The sequence below is a fragment of the Pinus tabuliformis genome, chromosome X (genome assembly GCF_031772625.1).
Source record: "Pinus tabuliformis cultivar Carrire ecotype Pingquan chromosome X, CPIR1, whole genome shotgun sequence".
Lineage (NCBI taxonomy): Eukaryota > Viridiplantae > Streptophyta > Pinopsida > Pinales > Pinaceae > Pinus > Pinus tabuliformis.
Genome location: NC_142308.1, coordinates 927,912,119 through 927,936,112, shown reverse-complemented (window position 1 = coordinate 927,936,112; position 23,994 = coordinate 927,912,119). Strand labels below are relative to the sequence as shown.

The following is a 23,994-nucleotide window of genomic DNA, read 5'->3' as shown; positions in this document are numbered from 1 at the left end:
GAGAAGGCATAGATCCCTTCCTCACGAGGATTTAGGAGGTCCGAGATATGCTATTAGCCATTGGGAAGGCGCCCCAACCCACAAAGCTTGTATGATTGGCACTGAATAGTGTCTCGGAGGATTGACAAGCCTTCGTCCAGAGTATATTGGGCAAAGACACGCTACCAGGATGGGACAAAATGTGGGTCGATCTGCTGCAAGAGGAGTTGAGGTGAGCTCTTCTAAAGAGCGCTATCAGTGGAAACAATAGCAACAGACCGAAGGGCGTGAAGAGTGAGGAGGAGAATGTGGCCCTAGCATCCAAGGGTTCTAGTCAGGGGTAGGGGGAGCAAAAGAAGAAGAAGAAGGACCTGTCAAAGGTCCAATGTTTCAAGTGTGGTGAGCTTGGTCACTACAACACGCAATGTCCTCTCAGGAAGAAGGACCAACAGGTAGCGTCAGCCGAGATTGACAAGTTGACCTCTAGGTTGGAGGAAGACTTCGCGATGTTCTGAGATATACCTCTAGGAGTGAGGGGGGTTGACTTGGAGTGGTAGCCCCATAGAGCTACAAAGATTGGGTAGGGTCCTTAAGGAGTCCACCTCATGGATCATTACTTGGCTATGGGGGCCCACAGTATTCAGTAGCAAGATGGATTAATGGTAGTTGACGCAGCCAGTACCAAAGTGACAGTTGCAGACTAGTAGCGCAGTGCAGTGTTGATTGCAAAGCAGGTGGCTCAGTGCAGAGCTGGCAGTAGTGTAGATTCTTCAGTGGCAGTGCAGATGCTAGTAGCAGTCAGGACTAGGGAGACAGATGCATTATATTGGACACAACTGCTTTAGTATTTTGGATGCTTCTCAGTTGCAGTAGTTGCAGTTGCAGCAACAACAGATGAGAGGGAGTTGCAGTGCAGATGCAAAGTTGGCAAAAGTATGGTAGTGTCAGCAACAACAACACAGATGCAACATCAAAGTTGTGTAGTGGTTGGTGGGCAGTTTCACCAGACATCGTCAGCGTGATAGGAGGTGATACAAAGGCAGGGTGTTGTGGCAAGATGTGCAACACTAGAGAGAACACAGTCCTCGCTAAGAGGGAGTGTTAGTTTCTGTAGCATTGGATGTGTTCTAGCCACGAAATTTGGTGGAGAGACTAGAATGCACGAGATCTCCAAGACCTAGAAATCGTTTCTGGAAATTCCACCTAGAAGTGACTTAATTGGATTATTAACTAGTTTTTAAATATTTCCTAAGTCTAAAATTAGGGAATATGGTTAATTAATCAAAATTAGTCAAGGTGGGAATCATCTGGAAAGTCACACAAATTGACTTCAAGATGATCCTAGCCATTGATTAAGATTTCATCTTGGCCGTTGGAGTCCCAACATAGAATTATAAGAATTAGTTGATGGGCACTTGGAGAAATCACTTCTGCAGTTCGATTTTCTTGGCAGATCGATTTCCAAAGAGAAACAATAGTTGTCGAAGAGCCAGAGATTGAAGCAGGGTTAGTGAGGGGCAGAGACAGTGATCCAGAGGAAGTTTTCTAGATCCAGAGAGGCAGCAGCAAGGAGGCCGAGTTATTCCCAGTGAGGCAACGCAGAGGATTGCGCAGTGGCTTCAAAAGCAATTCGATTCAGCTGGAGAGAAATTCTTTTTCAGTTCCAGAGGTCAGGCAGAGGGTCCGGAGTGTTGGAGAAGCGATTTCCTCAACAGAGACATGCATAACGACTTCATTGTTGATTTCTAGTAGCATCAGATGTGCTCTAAGTCTCAAATTTTGCAGGGAGGCTTGGGCACATGTATTCCAAAGAACCTAGAAAGCATTTTGGGGAATTTCACTTGGAGACAGTTTTATTAAAATAATTAATTATTTTTAATGGGTCCCTAAGTCTAAACTTAGGAAATTAAAATAATTAATGGGTATTAATCTAACTGTCGCTGTAACATCTAGAAGGAGACGAGGATCAAGCAGAGATGATCCTAGCCATTGATTAGCTTCTAATTTGGGCCGTTGAATGTCAACAAGGAGATTATTTAAGGAGGCTTGAGGGTCACTTGGAAGGACACAGAGTGAGTTCAAAAGTTTGATTTTATGAAGCAGAGCAGCTGCTGGGAGAATATCGATAGTGAGCTTGTGCAGTGAGGGGCAGGGATAGTTGGGTTGGAGTATCTTCTCTAGAGCCCAGGATATGCAGCAGAGAGGCAGAGAGACACCAGAAGGAGGCAGTGCAGTACCCAGGAGGGGTTGACGCTGAGCCAGAAGGGCTCACGCAGAAGCAACGCAGTCTCCAAGCAGAAGTCTAAATTTGCTGAGGGAGCTGACATTTCTGAGTCGGGAGGGCTGGAAACTGCTCCAGAAGGCAAATCGATCCCCAGTTGAGCTGATGCAAGGCCTTAGAGGCTGACGCAGGGCCTACGCATGGGCAACGCAGAAGTAGCCAGGGAACTCACAGTTTAGCTGCCGGATCAGCTGGAACTTGCCGGGTAGAGTGAGGTAATCTCACAAATTTCTTCTGCCAGTTTATTTCTCTGTAACTGGATTGCCAGGAGGGCATCCAGAGTTGTATTAAGAAAACTACTGCATAATAATAAAACTCTCAGATCTGCTGCATCGGTTTTCCCACATTGGGTTTTTCCGGGGACATTTGTCCAAAAATAACTGTCACTTGTGTGTATCTTTCTCTATTGTTCTGTTCTTGTTTTGGGCATATTATTTAAATGGTGTAGGCTGCAGTGTATTAACTTCGATATTTGTTGTAGGAAGCAGTAAATAATTTGTTTCAGAAATTTACAAATAGAAGTTTAATCAGTCGCTGCAGTAGGGATTCTGTTTTACGGAATTTTCACATGGTATCGGAGCTAGTGCAAGTGAAGCAAGAGCAATGCCAGAGAACCCAGCGCTGAGCAGAAGAGGGAGATTGAAATAACTGCAGGAGGCAGCAGTTCGAAACCCCAGAGGGTTTACACAGTCCTAGCCGGAGGGCAGAATTTCGAGACAGTCTCTCTCTGAGTGAGTCAACAGAGAGAAGGGCTTCTAGTTCGAAATCTTGCCGTGGCAGAGGGAGCAGCGCTGAAGCCTCGGCGTGAGGAGGAGCTGGTGGGATGCAATTTTTTTGCAAGCCATTTTGTTGGGCATAAAGATGTCAGAAGAGAAGAGAAGCACTGTGAGGGAAATTTTCCTCAGTAAGACTTCCCGCCAAGGAGTCCATTTTCTTAATTAGCTGAGCAGCAACAGTAAGAACTAGAAAGGATATTTTCGACATTTTTCAGTGGCAGAGATGGTAACTAGTGGCTCGAGGGACCAAGATAGACTGGACGGAGCATCCAACTATGTCATCTGGAAGGCAAGGATGTCATTCCTTCTAGATGAGCATGCCCTCAAGACATATGTCGATAGTGTGTGGCTATGCCTGCAGATGCAGATCCGTTGAAGAAGTACAAGGCATAAATGGTGAATGCAAAGCGTATGATCCTCGACGGAGTGAAGGATCATGTGGTCTGTGACATTGCTATCAGAGGGACTGCTAAGGAGATGTGGGCTCCCTTCTCTCCATGTGGCTCCCATACATCGTTCCCCTTGAGCCTCTCCCTCCAAAAGTGTGAGTTTGCCTAAGGGAGCGTATTTCCCCATTGAGTGGCACCCACAATCCCCTTGGCATTCGGCTTGCCTTATTTCCCTTATGTTTGGCCCAATCCTTAGCAAAAATTGAGAGTGGGGTTCTCCAACCCTATTTCCTAAAATTAACAACCCAAAATATCAAAATTGAGCAAAATTGTATTTTCACTTAGCAATATTTGGTAAGTGGGGATATCACATTAGGATATTTAAGAAATGTTATGTGCAATCATAAATCATACATGATACATTATTACATTATGATTACATTGTCCAATGTCATTGCATAAACTATAACTTTAGCAATTATACATGATGATGAAACATGCTAACTGTGAAAATTTCTGAATTGAACAAGTCAGAAATCCTACTGTAGTAAACTGATTTAATTACCTACTTGTATTCTTCACTTAACAAGTTATTTTTAGAAATATTCAGAAAATGTTAATGTAAATACATTGTAGCCTACACCACTATACCAGTCAAGTACAGAAAAATAAGTGAGACAATCATGCAGAGGACACACTTATTTTTGGACTAAACATCCCCAGAAATGCCCAATGCAGGAACACCGGTGCAGCAGCTCTGAGGGTTTTCTATTATTAAGTAGAAGTTCTGAATACAAATGCTGGTGGCGCTCCCGGGAAACCAGTGACAGAGAAATACAATGGCGGAGAACCTGAGTGAGTTTTACCTCACTTCACCCGGCAGAATCCGGTTGATCCGACAACAAAACTGGCTGGCCCCGACTACAACTGCGCTGCCCCTTCGTAGTAATTGCGTGGGCCTGCGTGGAGCTCTCTGAGGCTTTGCATCAACTTTGCGTCAGCACTTCTGCCCACTGCGTCAGCTTTCTTGACTGTTCTAGCAGCTCCCCGACTTTCTGTGTGGAAGGCAGTTCTTCCTCTGTGCTGACCCTCCTGGCTCTGCGTCAAGGCTGCGTGGGCCCAGACTGGCCCAACGTCAGCTCTCTCGGCTATTGCGTTGCCTCTACAAGTTTCTCTCCGCCTCTCTGTCTATATTCCCGTACTATCACTGCCCCTCACCTGCAAGATCTCCCCAATCAATTTCCCTCTTTAGAACTTCTCACCTTAGAAAATCGATTTCCTCAATCTCTTTGTGTGTCTTCTCCAACTGACCCCAAGCCTCCGTTTATACTTTTCCTGTTGATGAATCAACGACCGAGATTAACTCTCTAATCAACGGCTAAGATTAAATTAGACTTGATCCTCGTCTCTTAGAAGTTTCTCGCCCATATTTTTATTAATACCCATTAATATGTTAATTTTCCTAAGTTTAGACTTAGGAAACCCATTAAAAATATTAATTATTTTAATAAAATACAATCTGGGTGGAATTTCACCAAATGATTTCGGGGTCTTGGAGACCTCATGTGTTCTAGCCCCTCCACAAAATTTTGGAGCTAGAGCACATTCAATGCTACACAAAATCAACACTCCCTCTTAGCGAGGAATGTGCTCTAGCAATACTTCCAAACAGAGGTATCACACTGATCCACGACATCGGTCCTCTGCGTTGCTGATGCTCGGCCTGCTGCCCTTCATCCACTGCATTGCTGCAATTTGTGCTGCTAGTCATGACAATGCCACTGTCACTGCTACATTTGTACTACAACTCCCTCTCAAAATGCTGCATCATGTTGCCCATAGCACTGCCACTACTAACTACTGGACTACAACTCAGTTGCTGAAAAGTAAGCAATTGAAAAGTCACCCAAAAGGCTAACATGCTGGTCAATCTGGATGCCCCTGATGTTGAAGCTACCTCTGCTGCTAAATTGTGCTGACCCTCTGCTGCTACTGCGTTGCTGTTGTATCTACTCTGTGCCTGCTGCACTGCTGCAACGCTCTACTGTGCTGCTTCAGACTTTGGCACTCTAGTTCTGCCATTGTTGCTCCATCATCCCTTGCACCAACTGACACTTGTGAATCTGCTACTGTCATTAAGGGCTCCCGCAGCCGTATGTGATCTAAGAGTTTGGGCACCTCAAGTATCCTGCCCTAGTGTAGTCCTCCCGACTACAACTCAATATCGCCCCACCTCCTCTCTAGAGGTGCATGAGCACTCTTGGCGCAATCATCATCATCGTCCTCTTTGTCAGCTTGCGCTGGAGCAGCCTTTGAGTCAGACTTCTCTTCCTTGCCCTTCTTTCGAGGGCACTGAGTGGCGAAATGACCTAGTTCTCCACATCTGAAGCATTTGACTTTGGATATATCTTTCTTTTTCCTCTTCTACTGCCCTTGTTGTCCTGCTGATGCGAGAGCTGCATCCTCCTCTTCCTCCTTGTTGGTTCTGATCCCTTTGCCGCTGCTTCCCGCCTCAGTCAACTATCTGATCTCTTCCTGTAAGAGCTGCTGACACCTCCTCCCAACTGGGGAGAGAAGCCTTTCCCAAGATGCTCTGGACAAAGGTTTCCTAGTTTTCAGAGACTGCATTCAGGGCAGTCCTGACCATGAATTAAGGATCTAGTGTAGACCCTACAAAAGTTAGCTAGTCTCAGATGCCTTGCAACCTTAGAAGGAAGGGATCGATTTCTTCTCCCTTCTGCATCTGATATTGTCTCAGCTGACTCTCAAGCAACATCTTCCGTTGAATGAAAGTTCCTTCGTACAAGGTAGTCAAGGCTTCCCACATTTCCTTTGCTGTGTCCTTCTTAGCAATATGTGTGATCACATGATCCTTGACCTCGTCCAAGATCATGCACTTAGCTTTTGCCTGAGCCTCCTCGTACTTCTTGAGAGGATCAGCATCAACTGGAACAACAACCGTCTTCAAGGCATAATCCTTGATGCGATTTTTGTCCAAAACTGCCAGGATCTTGGCCTTCCAGATGACAAAGCTGGATGCTCCATCCAACGTGTCCTGATCCCTCAGTCCATTAACTGCCATCTCTGCTCAAATGAGTGTCGAATAGGTTCTCTTCATCTTTCGCTGCTGCCCCAACAAAACTTGGATTTGGATTTCTTTGGTGCTAGAAATCCTCTAAGGAACAAGCTCCCTTTGAAATTCGATTTCGTTCACGGAAATGCTTCTGCCAACAGCTGTTGAACTACACCTCTTTGATCTCTCTTTGCTGCTGCTCAACACTGGATCTAGATTTCTTGGCAAGAAATTGTCCGAGGAACTGATTCCCTCTACTTTGCTTCTTCCCCACTAGGTACAGTTTTGCACCAACATAATCAGCAGCCCACCAACAACTCCAGATGAAGTCTGCGCTGCATCTCTAGCCTCGACAACCGGAAAAATGAGACTCAACAGTCTTTGCGCTGGCCTAACAATCATTGCGCTGCCCTATGCAGCTACAACGTCGCACAAACAGGCTGATGCAGGCTCTGCGTGAGCCTCCCTTGGTGACTGCGTCACCCCGCTCTGCTCTCTCGACAAGAAACTGCGCTGTCTCTTGGGACAGGTGTCTTCTGCACATATTTTCCTCTTTCCTTTCGCTAATGGCTTCAGTGCTCCTTGATCTGCAATCGCTCTGATACCATGTGAAAATTTCTGAATCAAACAAGTCAGAAATCCTACTGCAGTAAACTGATTTACATTATCTACTTGTATTCTTCATTTAACAAGTTATTTTCAAAATATTCAGAAAATGTTAATGTAAATACACTATAGCCTACACCACTATACAAATCAAGTACTGAAAAATAAGTGAGACAATCATGCAAAGGACACACTTATTTTTGGACTAAACGTCCCCGGAAAAACCCAATGTGGGAAAACCGGTGCAGCAACTCTGAGGGTTTTCTATTATTAAGCAGAAGTTTTGAATACAAATGCTGGTTGCCCTCCCGACAAACCAGTGACAGAGAAATACAATGGCAGAGAACCTGAGTGAGTTTTACCTCACTTCATCCAGCAAAATCCGGCTGATCCGACAACAAACTCACTGGCCCCGGCTACTACTGCGCTGCCCCTTCGCGGTAATTGCGTGGACCTGCGTGGAGCTCTCTTAGGCTTTGCGTCAGCGCTGCGTCTGCACTTCTGCTTACCGTGTCAGCTTTCGTGATTGCTCCGGCAGCTCCTTGACTTTCTGCGTGGAAGGCAGTTCTTCCTCTGTGTTGGCCCTCCTGGCTCTGTGTCAAGGCTGCATGGGCCCAGACTGGCCCAACTTCAGCTCTCCCGGCTACTGCGCTGCCTCCACAAGTTTCTCACCGCTTCTCTGTCTGTGTTCCCGAACTATCACTGCCCCTCAGCTGCAAGATCTCCCCAATCGATTTTCCTATTGAGAACTTCTCACCTCAAAAAATCGATTTTCTCAATCTCTCTGTGTCTTCTTCAATTGACCCCAAGCCTCCATTTATACTTTTGTTGTTGATGAATCAACGACCAAGATTAAGTCTCTAATCAACGACTAAGATTAAATTAGACTTGATCCTTGTCTCTTAGAAGCTTCTCACCCATAGTTTTATTAATACCCAATAATAATTTAATTTTCCTAAGTTTAGACTTAGGAACCCCATTAAAAATATTAATTATTTTAATAAAATACAATCTGGGTGGAATTTCACCAAGCGATTTCTGGGTCTTGGAGATCTCATGTGTTCTAGCCCCTCCACAAAATTTTGGAGCTAGAGCACATCCGATGCTACCAAAAATCAACACTAACATCACATTTACTTATGAATGATCACATAATAAAAATAGTAATGGAAAACTAACCTTGATAAATGAGGTTTATTATAAATATATATCCAAAATCAACCTTTATATATGAGGCTGCAAGTACAATGCTACATCAACAAGTATCAAACTGTGGACAATGAACATAAATAGAAGTAAAACATGAGCTCAATCTAGTAAACAATAAAGACTAATAGTCTTTAATCTTCATCCTTATCATCATAATCCTCATCAAAAATAGAAGCATGCTCAATAGTGGATGGTGGAGCAGAAGAAGATGAAGTGCCAATCCACTTCTAGGCTCCCAGTCCTCAATATTCAAGGCAACTAGAGAGAACTCCAAATTAAGGGTTTCTAGATCCACATCCCATTCTAAAATCACCCCTTTCCAAGTGAAACCAATGTTTTAAAACTCGAACTAGGACTCGGAACCAGCTGAGGGTCAACTCCGACTCAGACCAATTGATTCCAATGACTCGGTCTTTGTAAAAAGTACATTAAATATTTAATTTTTAAATATTCCGCCAAACCCACATTTTTTTCTCGTCACCAAGGCCAGCCAGTTTAAGTCAGGCTCGGTCGGTCCGTTACCGAACCGGATAATTGATTGAGCCGGTTCGGGCAGGGGTTTGGCTAGGTCAACCAGGCTGAGTTAGACCGGCCTGGTTTTAAAACACCGAGTGAAACAACTCGCTCAATTTGTGCGATGAGAGAGTGAGGCGAGAGTTTATTTATAACTTGTTAGAGGCATCTAGAAACATCCACACATGATTTTGATCGCCAAATAAAAAAGTTAAAAGGAAAAAAAACGAAAAAAAACTAAGTTTTTTCGCTGGAAATGCGCCCGTACAGTTTTTAAACACGTTTAAGCCGCGTGAAACGTGGCCATACGGCTTGAAACACGTTTTAGGCCTGTACCAAACTCGTTTCAGCATTTTGTTTCCGTTTCAAGCTGAAATGCCCTCCTGCCCAACGTTTCCTGCAACATAGTCCCAGGGGAAGCGTTGAGAGCCATGGGGCTCCCATCATGTGCAGAGCATCCTTTCATAGCATGATCACTTTCAACACCGTCAATATTCTGCTCACATCTCCACATTATTCACGAGATGATACACTTGGATCAGTGTGCCCCATTGGGCTTAGCATTTACCATGTGGTGTGGCAGCTGATTCGAGGCCTAGAGGAGGTTTGTTTCCATCTTTGGAGACATGGGAGGGTGAAAACCATCATCAAATCCCTTAGGATCAGAGCATTTACAGGCTATTCTATCACCAAGAGACCCATGAGAGCAGTTTTTGTGCCCCAAACACAAATTGGGGTCCACATGATGATTTACGTGGAGATTAAGGGGCCATCCCCTTGTTCGAGATTTATGGAGCCCTCTCACAGATTTTGGCACCAAGAGGATTCAACGTTGTCTCCCAACGACCCTACATCAGCATGGCGTCATCATTTTGGCTTGCATTTGGATGGCTAATTCATAATTTTGTAAAGCTACTTGGTTGACTTGTGACCAAGGGATGTATCTTGCCCATTTTTATAATGTTAAGGGGCTAGTAGGCATAATTTGACGTAGTTAGACACATATAAATAAAAGAGAGATCATTTCTAATCTCTCATCATCATCACTTGGGAATTTCAGCCTCTTTGGCAAATTCGCACTTGTTCTTGGATTGGCTATTGGAGTATCTTGGATGCATTTTGATATTTGGAGCTGATTTTTGATCTTCTTTGGAGCTATCTCTTGGATTGTGGATGGATATATTGCATGTCATCTTGTAAGTGCCTTTTGTTGAAATTTTGCTCCTGAAATAATGTCGAATATATGAAATTGTTGCAACTAGATTAATGCTATATGGTGCCCTAATTTTGTGAAGATAAATTTTGAAAGCAATTTGGTTGACAATTGCATATGTTCTTCATGTTTTTACTGGTAAAATATTGTTTTTATCCATGAAACTCCATAATTCTTGAGTGGGTAATTGTTGTGGGTTGGTACCTAGGGCACCAATTCTTGACCTCCTTAAGGACAATTTTGGCTAATCTAAAGCATGTAGGACTCCATATGCCCAACAGACGAGGCATTGGTCCAAGCGTTTGGTGATCAAACTAATTTTTCTTCCATAAATTTCTTCTCCCAAACTTTGGTCCCCTAAAATAGTACAACTAGGCTAGGGCATGTTACCGCTCAATCTAGCAGGGTCCTACGAGGGGTTCTAAAGGGGCAACTACTAGACCAAGTGGCAACAATGGGACAAGGTGTGAAAATTTCTGAATCTACACATCAAAAAACCCTACTGCAATCACTGGTTTATCACCTCCTACTTGTTCTTTGCATTTAACAAGTTATTTAATTACATAAACATCGATGAAAAACACTATTGCAGCCTACACATACATACAGATCATGAACTGAAATAAACTAAGACAATCACACAAGGGACACCGTTATTTTTGGACAATCGTCCCCAGAAAAACCCAATTCGGGAAAACCGATGCAGCATATAGAGGGTTTGTATTATTAAGTAGATTCTTGAATACAACTAGGGTACCAAATGCGGCTCACCCAACAGAGAATAACCTTGGCAGAAGTACCTCTATCTGGAGACAAATATTTCGGCAAATCCAGCAACTGGATGATCAAACCCCACAAATGACAAATGTTGTCCCTAGTGCTAGGCAGCGATGGCTGCTCCAAGCTCTGCGCTGGAATTGCGTCACCTTGTATAGGAGCTGTGTCACCCTCTCAGTGAGCTTCCCTTGCTCAAAAAGTCGATATGCTGAACGACTCTCTCTGCCCCATAGACAAACCCTAGTGCTACCTCTAAGGGCCTGCGTTAGCCCCTCTAGCTTCTGCGTCAGCCTCTCTGGGCTCTGCGTCACCCTCTCTAGAGCTGCGCTGTTTCTCCTGGTGCTGCGCTGCCTCTCTGCTATGTATTGTTCGACCTTGGACTGAAGTCCTTCTGCCAAACTACGCCTCACTGCAACTCATATCACTAGCTCGATTTTCTCAGCAAACCTCGCCCCAGAAAAATCAAACTCTTTGATCAATTCGGTGTATCTCCAACTAACCCTCAAACCTCCTCTTCTACTTTTCCTGTTGATGAATCAACGACCGTGATCTAATCTTTAATCAACGACTAAGATTAAAACCAGCTTGATCCTAGTCACTTAGAACCTTCTCACCCATAGTTTCATTAATAAGCATTAATATTTTTATTTTCCTAAGTTTAGACTTAGGAACCCATTAAAAATATTAATTATTTTAATAACTCCTCATCCGGGTGGAATTTCTCCAAACGATTTACGGGTTCTGGAGATCTCATGTGTTCTAGCCCCTCCACCAAATTTCGGAGCTAGAGCACATCCGATGCTACCCAAAACCAACACAAGGACCCACAATCACCTCAGTCAATGTCCCCTGCTCTTTACAAACTTAAACCGATTGGAGGATTACCGGTATAAAGGAAATCACAAGGAGAGATAAGTCAATGATAGGATATATAGTGATTCCTAGGGCCTATTAACAACTGAGACTCAAATAATAGGCTTCCTTGCTTAAAGCGCAAGGTAAGGGGCTCTCTAATAAAGACTCAAAGGAGGCTAGATCTAGGGATTAGAGGTATTCCTTAACAAAGGATGTCCTAGATGTAAGTCTCTTTGGGAACAAGGTTCCTAAAGTGGCCTTGTGAGATAAATAATGATAGAGATATGGGACCACAAAGGATCCCAAGGACACCCAAACAAGGCCTAGGGTTTGGGGAAGTCTTCAAGCAAGTGCCAAGGTCAAGTAGGGGTGGGTGGAGGTATCAATAATAGAGGAACTTCCTTTGAGTTTTCAAGCTCAATAGACCCCTTGAAATGCCGCTAACCTAAGGACACAGACCAAAACAATTTTTTAACTAGGGCTTGATGTTTCTCTAAAACTAACCGTGGGATTATCTTCAAACTAGGAGGGCTAGAAGAGGAGACACTAACGCAGTCATCCACCAACTCCCACCTCAAATGGATGGTTCTAAAGAAAATCATTTGATGCCCTAGCTAGTCCATCTAGGGTTAGGACAAAAAAATTTGTGGAAAGGAGAAAAATTTAGGCTGATCACCAAGGATTGAGATCATTGCCTAGCCAATTGTGGAGAATGGAGTCAAAGTGTATCTGATTTTAGGATTCTCGCTCTATTAAGGAGTCCTTTTTGCAGCTTCGTTGGGCTAGAGAAACCCTAACTAGGTCACAAGAAGGAATCTATACTTCGACTTGTAGAATTTGACGAAGTTTCAAGGTGAAAGGCACACAACCCACCCCTAGGAATAATTTGTTCTTCTTCTAAAGATGAATAACATATGCAATGAGCCAAGATTCCAAGTGATCTAGGAATTCACATTAATTATTAGGGCACAAATAAAATCAAGACATAACGTTCCATGCATTAGACATAAATGATTAAGAAATTCGCATGAAAAGAGCACTTACATGGCAAAAAGAGTATATCCATCCATCACATTTGCAATCATCAAGCTCCAAGACAAAGTAACAATTATCCAAACATCAAAATGCATCAATAAAGCTCCAATTCGTCCATCAATAGCAGGTCCAAGTTCTTTTCTTAAGAGAGATACAAATACAAGTGATGATGAATGAATGAGAGTGCCTCTCTCATATTTATAAAATCCTCTAAGGAGTTCGAATGGCCTAATTTAGCCTAATGAGGCCCCTAAAATAAAATAATGTGCAAATAACACCACTTTGGTGACAAGCCCACCAAATAGCTCCAAAATATGAATGACTAGCCTTTCAAGAGGGCCAAAATGATATAATAGTAGCTAGTAGGGCCGTTGGGAGGCCAAATGAAGCCCCTCATTTGCCATAATATATACGAAGGCTCCAATACAGTGATGAAGGGGGTGGCCCCTTTATCTCCAAGCAAATGACCTGTGGTGCTCCCAAGTGGTTGTGGGGGCACAAAGAATGTCCTCATGGGTCTCCAATTGAATCAAGTGTTGATTTGGGGTAGCATCGGACGTGCTCTAGCCACGAAAATTGGTGGAGAGGCTAAGGCACATGAGATCTCCAATACCCAGAAAGGGTTTGGGCAGATTCTAAACAATTTGGGAGATATTAAAATGATCAATATTTTTAATGGAGTCCCTAAGTCTAAACTTAGGGAAAATAAAATATTAATGTGAAAAAATATAAAACAGTGTTAGAATGGTCCAAAAGTCGTGGATCAAGCCAGATCTAATCTTTGTCATTGATTAGGGACTTAATCTCGACCGTTGATTTGTCAACAAGAAAAGTATAAGATGTGGCTTGAGGGTCACTTGGAGAATACACCGAGTTGATCAAGATTTCGACTTTCTGGGGCTGGGTTTGCTGAGGAAGTCGAGAGAGTTGCAATTGAGGGGCAGTGAATATAGAAGCATAGAGGCAGAGATAGCACCAGGAGGATCAGTGCAGTAGCCAAGAGTGAGGGACGCACAACCATCCAGGGGTTCACGCAGAGCCAGCTAGCGCTCACGCAGAGGTAACTAGGCGCTGCACAGTGCCTCAGAGGGCCAGCGTGGGTGACGCAGAGGGCCAAAGGGCTGATGCAGTGCCTCCAGAGGCTGACGCAGGCCAAGCCAGAGTGACGCTGGGCAAACGCTGGGCCAAAAAGGGCTGACGCTGTCCCTAGAGGCTGACACTGGGGTTTCGTGGGGCAGATTGGAGCTATGAAGTTGTCGGAGTGGTTATCCGGGGTTTTAGCCAGAAACATCTGTCTCTGACTGAGAGGTACTACTGCCGAGATTATTCTCTGTTGGGTGAGCCAGTTTAGGCATCCAGATTGTATTAAGAAACTGCATAATAATAAGTTAGCTGCACCGGTTTTCCCGCATTGGGTTTTTCCGGGGGCATTGGTCAAAAAACAACGGTGTCACTTGTGTGCTTGTTTTGTTTCCTTCAGTTGATGATCTGTAATGTGTTGAGCATGTACTTGTATTTATTTCTAGTATTTACATGGTAAATAACTTGTTAATTAACAGAACAAGTAGGTAGGAATAAATCAGTAAAGTACATGAAGGGTTTCTAATAGTTAGACTTAGAAATTCCAACATGGTATCAGAGCGTGGTTGCAAATCACAGGAGAATTGAGGACATCAGCCAAGCAAAGCAGCAGCAGCAGAAAACAGTTGTCCCAAGTGACAGAAGCTGTTCCTAGCAGAGTAGCAACAAGGAAGGGGTGACGTAGTGCCTGTGTCATCAAGATTGAGCCAGGAAGAGGCTAGTGCAGAGACTGAGGAGGGCAGAAAAGGCTCACGCAGAGCCACGCAAAGACCGGGAGGGTTGACGCAGTTGGCTAGGGGAGCATTTCAGCCAGTGCCTGATTGCGCAGAGCCTAGGAGCTCTAACCTTCAGTTTGTTGGGGTTTAGGAGGCTGTGGGTAAGTTGCAGAGTGGAGCTGGTGGGGTATTGTAGTCAGAACAATACCTAATAGGGCAAGGCCAAGGAGGAGGGAGTTGCTACCGAGGATTTCTAGCCGAGAAATCCGGATCAATGGTGCAGCTGCACTAACGATCAGAGTGGGGGCATCTCGACATTGGCAGAAGGGTTTCCAGGAGGGAAATCGAGGCTCAGAGGGAGTCACACCAAGAACTTCCAGGAGGGAAGTAGAGGAGCAGTGAGATGGCAGTGAACGGGGTAAGAGACCAGGACAGACTGGACGGAGCCTCAAACTTCGTAGTCTAGAAGGCCAGAATCTTATCTGTTCTAGACAGGAATCGTGTCAAGCACTTCGCCTTGAGGACGATAGCAATCCCAGTTGACCCAACTGATAACGACAAGTACAAGGAGGCAATGGCGAGGGCCAAGAGCATCATTCTTGACGGGGTCAAAGACCATGTAGTACCACATATTGCCGAAAAGGACACGGCAAATGAGATGTGGGAGGCCCTAAAGAAATTGTACCAACATACTTCTGTGCAGAGAAGGATGTTACTAGAAAATCAACTGTGGTCATACCAGATGCAGAAGGGAGAACAGATCGACATCTTCCTTGGTTGATTGAAGGAGATCCGGGATCAACTGACTTCCATAGGGGCCACACTGGATCAAGAATTGATGGTGAGAACAACCCTGAACGCAGTCTCAGAAGACTGGGAGGTGTTTGTCCAGAGCATACTGGGCAAGGCGACCCTTCCAGATTGGGAGGAAATGTGGGCGGCTCTTCGCCAAGAAGAGATCAAAAGGCTAAGCAAGGCGGGAAGCAGCGGCAAGGGGATCAGAATCAAGAAGGAGGAGGAGGTGGATGCTGCCCTAGCATCTGAGGGAAAGCAGGAGAAACGAAAGAAGAAGGACCTCTCCAAGGTCAAATGCTTCCACTGTGGGGAGCTGGGTCATTATGCGACCCAATGTCCAAGGAAGAAGAGCAAGGGAGAGGCCTCCGAGACCAAGGCTGCACCAGCAAGGGCAGAGAAGGAAGTGGAGACAGATGATGACTGTGCCATGAGTGCTCACACGCCACTTGAGCGAAAGTGGGGAGACATCAAGCTGTAGTCAGATGGATTATAGGCGATGAGGGGCAGGATCCTCGAGGTACCCAGCCTCTTGGATTATACCTTGCTACGAGAGCCCCGAAGAGGAGTAGCAGTACTGGCGGATGTCAGTAGAGACGAATGCGGATGGAGCGACAGAGGGAGCTATAGTGCAGGATTCCCAGGACAACGTGAGGCAGCAATGCGAGAAGCACGGGAGTGTTGCACCAGTGCAAGATGGCACAGAGAGGTGTGCAACAGTGCGAGATGCATGGAATAGTTGTAGCAGTGCAGAGGTCAGAGAGGGAGCACTTGTCAGCAACAGAGGGAGCTTCAGCATCATGGGTGTCTCTAGCCTGACGGAGATGTCAGAGTTGGGAGATCAGTTACTTACTTCTCAGTAACTGGGTTGCAATGCAGCAGTTAGCAGTGACAGTGCTATGGGCAACACGATGCAACAGGATGAGAGGGAGTTGCAGTACGGATGCAGCAGTGGCAGTGGCAGGGCCATGGGTAGCAGTACAGGATGCAGCAGTGCAGATGATGGGCAACAGGCCTAGCATCAGCACAGGGATCGATGTCGGATGATCAGAGTGATACTCAGTGAGGAGTATTGTTAGAGCATAGTCCTCGCTAAGAGGGAATGTTGATTTGGGGTAGCATCGGATGTGCTCTAGCCACGAAAATTGGTTGAGAGGCTAAGGCACATGAGATCTCCAATACCAAGAAAGGGTTTGGGCAGATTCTAAACAGTTTGGGAGATATTAAAATAATTAATATTTTTAATGGAGTCCCTAAGTCTAAACTTGGGGAAATAAAATATTAATGTGAATTAATATAAAACTGTGTTAGAATGGTCCAAAAGTTATGGATCAAGCCAGATCTAATCTTAGCCGTTGATTAGGGACTTAATCTCGGCCGTTGATTTGTCAAGGAGAAAAGTATAAGAGGAGGCTTGAAGGTCACTTGGAGAACACATCGAGTTGATCAAGATTTCGACTTTCTGGGGTTGAGTTTGCTGAGGAAGTCGAGAGAGTGATCAGGGTTGTAGCTGAGGGGCAGTGAATACAGAAGAAGAGAGGCAGAGATGGCACCAGGAGGATCAACGCAGTAGCCGAGAGTGAACGACGCAAAACCAGCGAGGGGTTCACGCAGAGCCAGCCAGGAGCTGCGCAATGCCTTAGAGGGCCAACGTGGGTGATGCAGAGGGCCAAAGGGCTGACGCAGGCCAAGCCAGAGTGACGTTGGGCAAACGCTGGGCCAGAAAGGGCTAACACTGTCTCTAGAGGCTGGCGCTAGGGTTTCATGGGGCAGATTGGAGCTGTGAAGCTGCCGGAGTGGTTATCCGGGGTTTCAGCCAAAAACATCTGTCTCCGACTGAGAGGTACTACTGCCGAGATTATTCTCTGTTGGGTGAGCCAGTGTAGGCACCCAGATTGTATTCAAAAACTGCATAATAATAAAACCCTCAGATAGTTGCACCAGTTTTCCCGCTTTGGGTTTTTCCGGGGACTTTGGTCGAAAAACAACGGTGTCACTTGTGTGCTTGTTTTGTTTCCTTCCGTTGATGACTAGTAATGTGTTGAGCATGTACTTGTATTTATTTCTAGTATTTACATGGTAAATAACTTGTTAATTAACAAAACAAGTAGGTAGGAATAAATCAATAAAGTACATGAATGGTTTCTAACAGTTAGACTTAGAAATTCCAACATTAAGCAAGCCCGTGCTCCATCTTTAAGGGCTGGAATGATGATGCAAACCCTCCCTTGTCTCCCTAAGTGAGACAAAAACTCATCTGGGACCCTGGATCAACTGCCAAGTGTGTCGCTGGCTGGGCAAGGTGGTCTAAGTGCATCATCATCATCAAATAATTGGGACACGAGAAGTGATAGGTGGTGTTGAAGGATCCCATGGTGTGGCTATTTGCTCTCTGCTATGGTGGAGACCCATGGCTTTCAACGCTCACCCTACAAGTGCCATCAAGACCATCTGTAGGGCTTGGATCTCGTATAGGGAGACCAAACCCAAGATGAAGACCCACCTGCAATTCTGTATAAGATCCAATGCATCTCCTTACCTTCCAATATAACAATTCATTAGTCTAATTGAGCAAATGAGCTTACAAATCATGGAACCAAGTGGGCACTTCATAGTGGCATGCCCTTCCATAATGGCCTTTCGAATGTACAGGTGTCTTTAGGCTCAAGAAGGAGGTTAATCAAGGACCCTATTAGGTGGTTTCAACCTCTAAGGGAGTGACAGGTCCCTAGTACATCCGTCAAATGGTTGGCATCATATGAAATAATGATGGGAGGAGGAAGGGTAACAGGGGAAGGCTCCAAGCAACATGCCATGGTACAAGGTTAGCAATAATGAGGGAAGCCCACACATGGGTGTGTAGATGTGGGAGGGAGAAATCGTGGTACATGAGTTACCACGACCTTTGTTTTTCCACGCTTCTTTGTATGCCTTTTTCCTTTTATTGATTTTTCTTTTTATAACTGCTCGGGGCTCTAGGGAATGAGAGCATGATGTTAATGATATAACAATGGATAGCCGCTTAAGGTTGGGTAGTTCATCGCCCACCAGGGGTTGGGACAATATGGGTCCCTCAATGATGCAGTGGCTCACATAAGGGTCAGGGTGATGGCCATAATGATAGGGCTAGAGCTCATGTTTGGCTTTTTCCCACGTGCTAATTTTTATATGTCTCGACCATCTTTTGCATTTTTTGGTGCATTTCCTGTTGTAAGTGGACAAATTATGGTTTTAACTTTCTTTTAGCTGCATCAACCTCCGGGGCATCGTTCCAGGCCTGACCCAAAGTGTGGACAAAGTGAGGGGGAGGCTAACTCCTTGTGGACTCAGATGGGAACTATGTGAAAAGGGGTTATAAAGCCCCTCTAGAAACCCCTAGGCCCACTGATGGAGTAAACCTGCTCTTGTGACCTAGCTGTCTCCAACCCGGGAAGTCCATCCTAACCACACCATAAGGGAAACCAAAAAAAAGGAACATGACATAAATATCCTTAGTTGCAGGACGTGATTCTTTGCGTTCCTGAGTGGATATCTCATTGGTGTGGCAACTGAGAATTCCACTCCGGAGGCAGACCGAGATGCAAGTGATCCGCCGCCAGATCGAATTTCCTCACTCCTGGGCGTGATTTTCCATTGCTGGCTGGTCGAGAATCATTATAAATTGGAGGGAAAACTCCTTGCAAGGTTATATTATTGACAAATCTTCATTATTAGACAGTCTATAATTTCTGAGTGTGTTGGCAGACCGCGGACATATATATCAAGGCCAAATATCTCGGTGTGGAGGCTGGATCAAAATTCACCGCGTAAGTCTGTTCTGAACCTTATACATAGTAGAGCGAATCTGGAGCAGTATATATATATATATATATATATATATCGATCGATTTTCCAGGCCTACAGTGGTTAACCTTCTCAGTTGTTTCATTCTGTCCAAGCAATAATTTTATCTGATCAGAAGGATAAGTTCTGTCAAGCGGAGACTAGATTGAGTTGCTTACATCAGCCTGAGTTATTATCGCTAAGCTGGGTTTTCATATTGCTATTGTACCACTGAAGTTTATATGTATATTGCTGGAGCTTTATACTCAGAAATTGATGATGAGATACATTTATTCTATTTTTTGTTGATAGTTTGACTCTTAAGGCTGAGTGAGGACTTGGGATTTAGGAAATGATTCACTGCTGATATGTGATATAGCACTAGACTTGTTATACATCTTATATATTAGTTTAATTTTCATATTTATGTGGCAATGAATTTATCTGATTGTTGTGGATATTTTAGATGCTAAAAAAATTGGAAAAAAATGAATTATTTTGTATTTTTTTTTTATTTTTTTATTTTGCCAATGTTTTGCTGATTTTTACCTTTTTTTTCTGACTTTTACAATTTTTTTTCATTTTTGGACCATTGCTGATTTATTCCCGATGCCGAAATTTTCAACATTGCTTGACATCATCTCCTCTTGATCAGCATTGATTGCCTGCTCTTAGTACTCTAGCTTCTCTGCATCTTTTTTTATACTCAATACTTCACTTCTTATGCTTCTGTATTAGCTTTATTAAGTTTATTAGTTATCGGTTTAGCTGTTAGTTGTGTGCTTAGATCTTATGGTTTTGGCATTATTAACTAGAAGTTGTTTTTGCATTCCCAATTTGTACTTTAAACTTGTTGGATGTACTTTTTAGCCCCATTGACCTACTTTTGTGGTCTTTTGTTAGACATGAAGAAAATTATCTTATCTTATCTGCTTCAACATGCAGATACAACTCTGTTTGCTACTTTGAATCCCAAAATACCAAAACTGTAAGTAAATCCTGTACAACGTAAACAAATTTATGTTCATTTTTATTCCATCCTTGAGCAATAATCCAACCTCTTTCTGCAACTTATTTTCTATTCATTGGTCTTATTGCTCACTTGTGCTCAGCTATATTGTTGTTTTCACTTTTCATCACAACCGTTTTGCTTTTGTGTGTTGATTGATGTCAATATTATTATCTTCCTCGGTCACTAGGTCTGGTCCAAAGTGTAAGGTTGGTACTCCTCTTGCATCAGTGCATAAACTTTTAGTATGACATATTTTTGAATTGTTTTGAGAAAGAGTCATAACACAACTGAAATGACAATTTGTCACTTCTTGGAAACAGGAGAGGTTAGTGAAGCTGCAGCAATAGAGTTGGGCTTTCCTCTTCTAAAGGCAATTCCAGTTTTACATTGTTGTGGTGATGCTGGTGCTTGTTCACTGGGGTAATTTCCAACTGGGACAAGACCTTTGTCTGATTTTGTCTCTCTGTTCAAATTGTTTTCAAGCCTTCATAGCTGCATGAATTCCTTGTACATACATGTACTTTTATTTTGGATTAAAACATTCTTTTACCATCCCAGAGCTGGAGCAGGCACTCCTGGATCAATGTATGGTTACCTAGGGACTTCAGGGTAAGTTTGTTCGTCTTCTAGAGTTACCTTTGTATGTGTTTATATCTGATCTTGATCAAACTTTCATTGTCCTCTGTTTTCAGATGGGTAGCTGGTTCGTTTTTGCGATCACCTGAGAACGCAATGGTTAGTTTTATGAAATCCTTTGTTTATACAGTGAGTATGAATAGAATGAATCACTTATTTTGTGAGTTGAATAAGACATCTGTGAGAAAGGTATATAGAGAAAAATCTTTCTGTGCATTTCAGAAGGCATTGAATTATCATTGTGTTCATTGACACTGATAGAAATATCTCCTCTGCTGTCATGTGTAGCCCTTGAACTGCAATAATTTCCACATTTTAAACACCTTTCTACACTCTGAAACCCTTCATGGACCTTGAGATCTCCTTGTGGTGACAATGGCAATTGTTGAGGTGTCATGCCTGGACCTGAAGGAAGCTTTTCTCAGTGTTCAGCCTGGTAGAGATTGATAATCAACATTAACTTAAGTTTGTATAGTGTTTAATCTTTATACTAGTTATAAAGTTAAGTGTTTGCGGTGTTATGGAAGTACTAATACATAAGTACATTAATGGTAAAAATAAAGATAACTGTGCTAAATTATGAAGATATCTGCATATGCACTAAGTTCAGCACTTATGAAGCTAACATGTACTAATATAATCACAGATATGAGCCCACATATTACAATAAGCTGAGATAAATATTAAAGACACGCACTGAAGATATATGCAGGTCAGAAGCTTTGTAATCATCCAATAATAATTGCCGTGGTAAGTTTACATTGTTATCTCTTATATATGCTCTATGAAAAAATTAAAGGTATTTAAATACAATAATATAAAATAATTTATGAGTCAAAGGCACCTTCTTTGGTCCGCAAGTGATCCAAACACTTCTTATTCATTGACAATAAATTCGTTGACCTTGATTTCATTGACATTGAAAAGCCCCATGGTTGTCTTCTTTGTTGGCATTGATGACCATAGTGTTGAGATGATGGTGTACATTGTGTTATCCACCAAAAGTGGGTGACCCCTTAGGAGAATTTTTCTCCTAGATATTTCTTCAGCTGGCAGCCAGCAGCTCCTGACAGCCACCAATGTAGCCGATACATTATGCCTTTTGATCTCCGCTCCCTGCATCAGTCATATGTTCCCTCGCCCATTTATCGAGAACAAATGTCAGAATGTTGAAAATTGGTAGCTGAGAGAGCAATTTCCCCATTGGAGAAGCCTAGAAACCCCTAAGGAGGCCCCTCTTCTACCAAGAAAAAATAAATTTGCACATCGAAAATATTATCATTATTATGTGGGTCCAAGTCAACATGAAAAAGTCAAGTTGGCCTAGAGAGAGAAATTTACCCTCCTCCAACTCATATAAATACAATATTGTTGACCTCACTTGGAGGCATCATCATCACATCACATCTTCATGAATTGGTTCGTACACCTATGGAAATTACAGTTACAAGTTCACATGTGCAAAGGAGAGAGAAGAGCTCTGTTGACCTGCGTTGACTTTCTGTTTTGGGCATTCTTTGACCTGCATTGACTTGGGCTAATATGATTTGGTTTGACTGAATTTCTGATCTGTTTTGGGAGGCCGAATTCAAGGAGACTTTGATCGAACTTTTGGGCATACTTTGACTGGTTTGGCTGCAGACTTGAGCCAGGTTTGACCGCAGGTTGACCAAATTGTTGGCAGAATTTCTGGATTGTTTTGAGTGGGTTGACTAAGGAAGGATGGCCACATTCATTTTTGGGTTGACTGAAATGTTTTGAGCAAGTTTGACCGTTGATTTGACTAGTTAGGGCAGGTTGTTGATTGCTGTTGACTATACTTTCACAGGGCAGAAAATTGCAGACTGGTACTTTGACCAGATTTGACTTTATCTCTCATCATTGATTGGTTTTTGGATTGTTGATTTGGAAAGTCAAGGCATTGACTTTGAGTTATTGATGGATGTACTATTTCTTTGTTGAACATTTGATGAATATCTAAACAAGAAAAATTTGGTTGGGTTTTCCCCTTTGTGGGGTTTTTTCCCGGTCTCTGACCTAAATCTCTGTGTCTCATTGATCTTGGCTGTCTTCTATTGTGCAAACTGCTTTCTCTTCTATCTACAATTGCTTATTGTTATTGGGTGATTGAATTTTATATTGGAAAAGTGAATGCTACCGGAAGAAGAAATTGTTTAAGTGATTGTTATAGCATATAACATTGTGAAAATTAACATGGTATTGTGAAAATTTCACCACTGAAATTCTATTGCAGCAACTGGAAACAATTCTTCTAATTGTAAATTAATTTATCAGTTTATTGCTACGACAACAATAAATTAATCGCACTGCAACCTTTACAAATAAAAATATTGCGGAAGATAAACTAGAAACTAAGAAAACACTGACACACACACAAAAATATGACAGTTATTTTTGGACAAAAGTCCCCGGAAAAACCCAACTTGGGAAAACCGGTGCAGCAGCTGAGGGTTTTTATTATTAAGCAACAGTGAGAAATTTTGAGTACAATAAATATCGCCAAATTGGCGAATCTATCCAAGAGGAATACTGACAAAAATTTTCTGAGGGAATTTACCCTCACTCCGAGCAATCTCGACACTTGACTGCCTCTGAAAAGCTAGCCGTCCAACCAGCTCTGCGCAGGCCTTGCGTCACCTTAGCACAGTCCCTCAAATGCTCTACCTGAATCAATTGCCAATCTAGCCATCCTACCTGCCACTGATAAGGAGAACGCTTCTCCGACCCTTTGAAAAAATTTCCCGACCTTTGGAACTAAAAACGCCTTCCTCTTCAGCTGGATCGAATTGCCTTCTTGAGCCTCTACGCAACCTCTTGGAGAAAATATTGGCCTCCTCTTTCTGACTCTCTGAATGTTAAAATTTTCTTAACTCAAGGTGACTGCCATCCTTGGTTCTTTATCAAATAACCCAGATCTTGAATTACTTCAATAACATGATTAAAATTCTGAACTTGTAGCAGCCACATATATAGCTGAAAATATAAACAACAGAAACTAAATTTTCAAGTACACATGAAATTCTGTTCTTCAAATCAACTTATTGTAAATGATCAAAAACTTATAAGGACACCTCAAAATTGAAGTTTTCAGCCTTCTAGACACTCAAATTTGCTAGATCTCCTTGTTGTTCACTTAGATCTGCACTCAGATTTGCAAGATCTGCTTGCTGTTCACTTAGATCTGCACTCAGATTTGCTAGATTTGCTTG

At 43.1% G+C, this 23,994-nt stretch overlaps 2 protein-coding genes across 4 annotated transcripts in view; both read left to right on the top strand.

The window, feature by feature from the left end:
• LOC149142720 (uncharacterized) overlaps positions 1-23,994 on the top strand; it is a 517,619-nt gene that overhangs the window by 110,294 nt on the left and 383,331 nt on the right. For all 3 annotated transcript variants that reach the window (XR_016264192.1, XM_089447323.1, XM_089447324.1), the window contains exons 8-10: positions 20,449-20,548; positions 20,687-20,737; positions 20,821-20,863. Coding sequence is in view for 2 of the 3 variants with exons in the window: in XM_089447323.1 (XP_089303449.1) it covers positions 20,449-20,548; positions 20,687-20,737; positions 20,821-20,863 (194 nt within the window). In the remaining variant the exon portion in view is untranslated. The remainder of the gene's footprint in view (positions 1-20,448; positions 20,549-20,686; positions 20,738-20,820; positions 20,864-23,994) is intronic.
• LOC149142721 (uncharacterized) overlaps positions 21,140-23,994 on the top strand; it is a 53,209-nt gene continuing 50,354 nt past the window's right edge. Inside the window, exon 1 of the mRNA XM_089448537.1 lies at positions 21,140-21,200. Within this exon, the coding sequence (XP_089304663.1) occupies positions 21,140-21,200 (61 nt within the window). The remainder of the gene's footprint in view (positions 21,201-23,994) is intronic.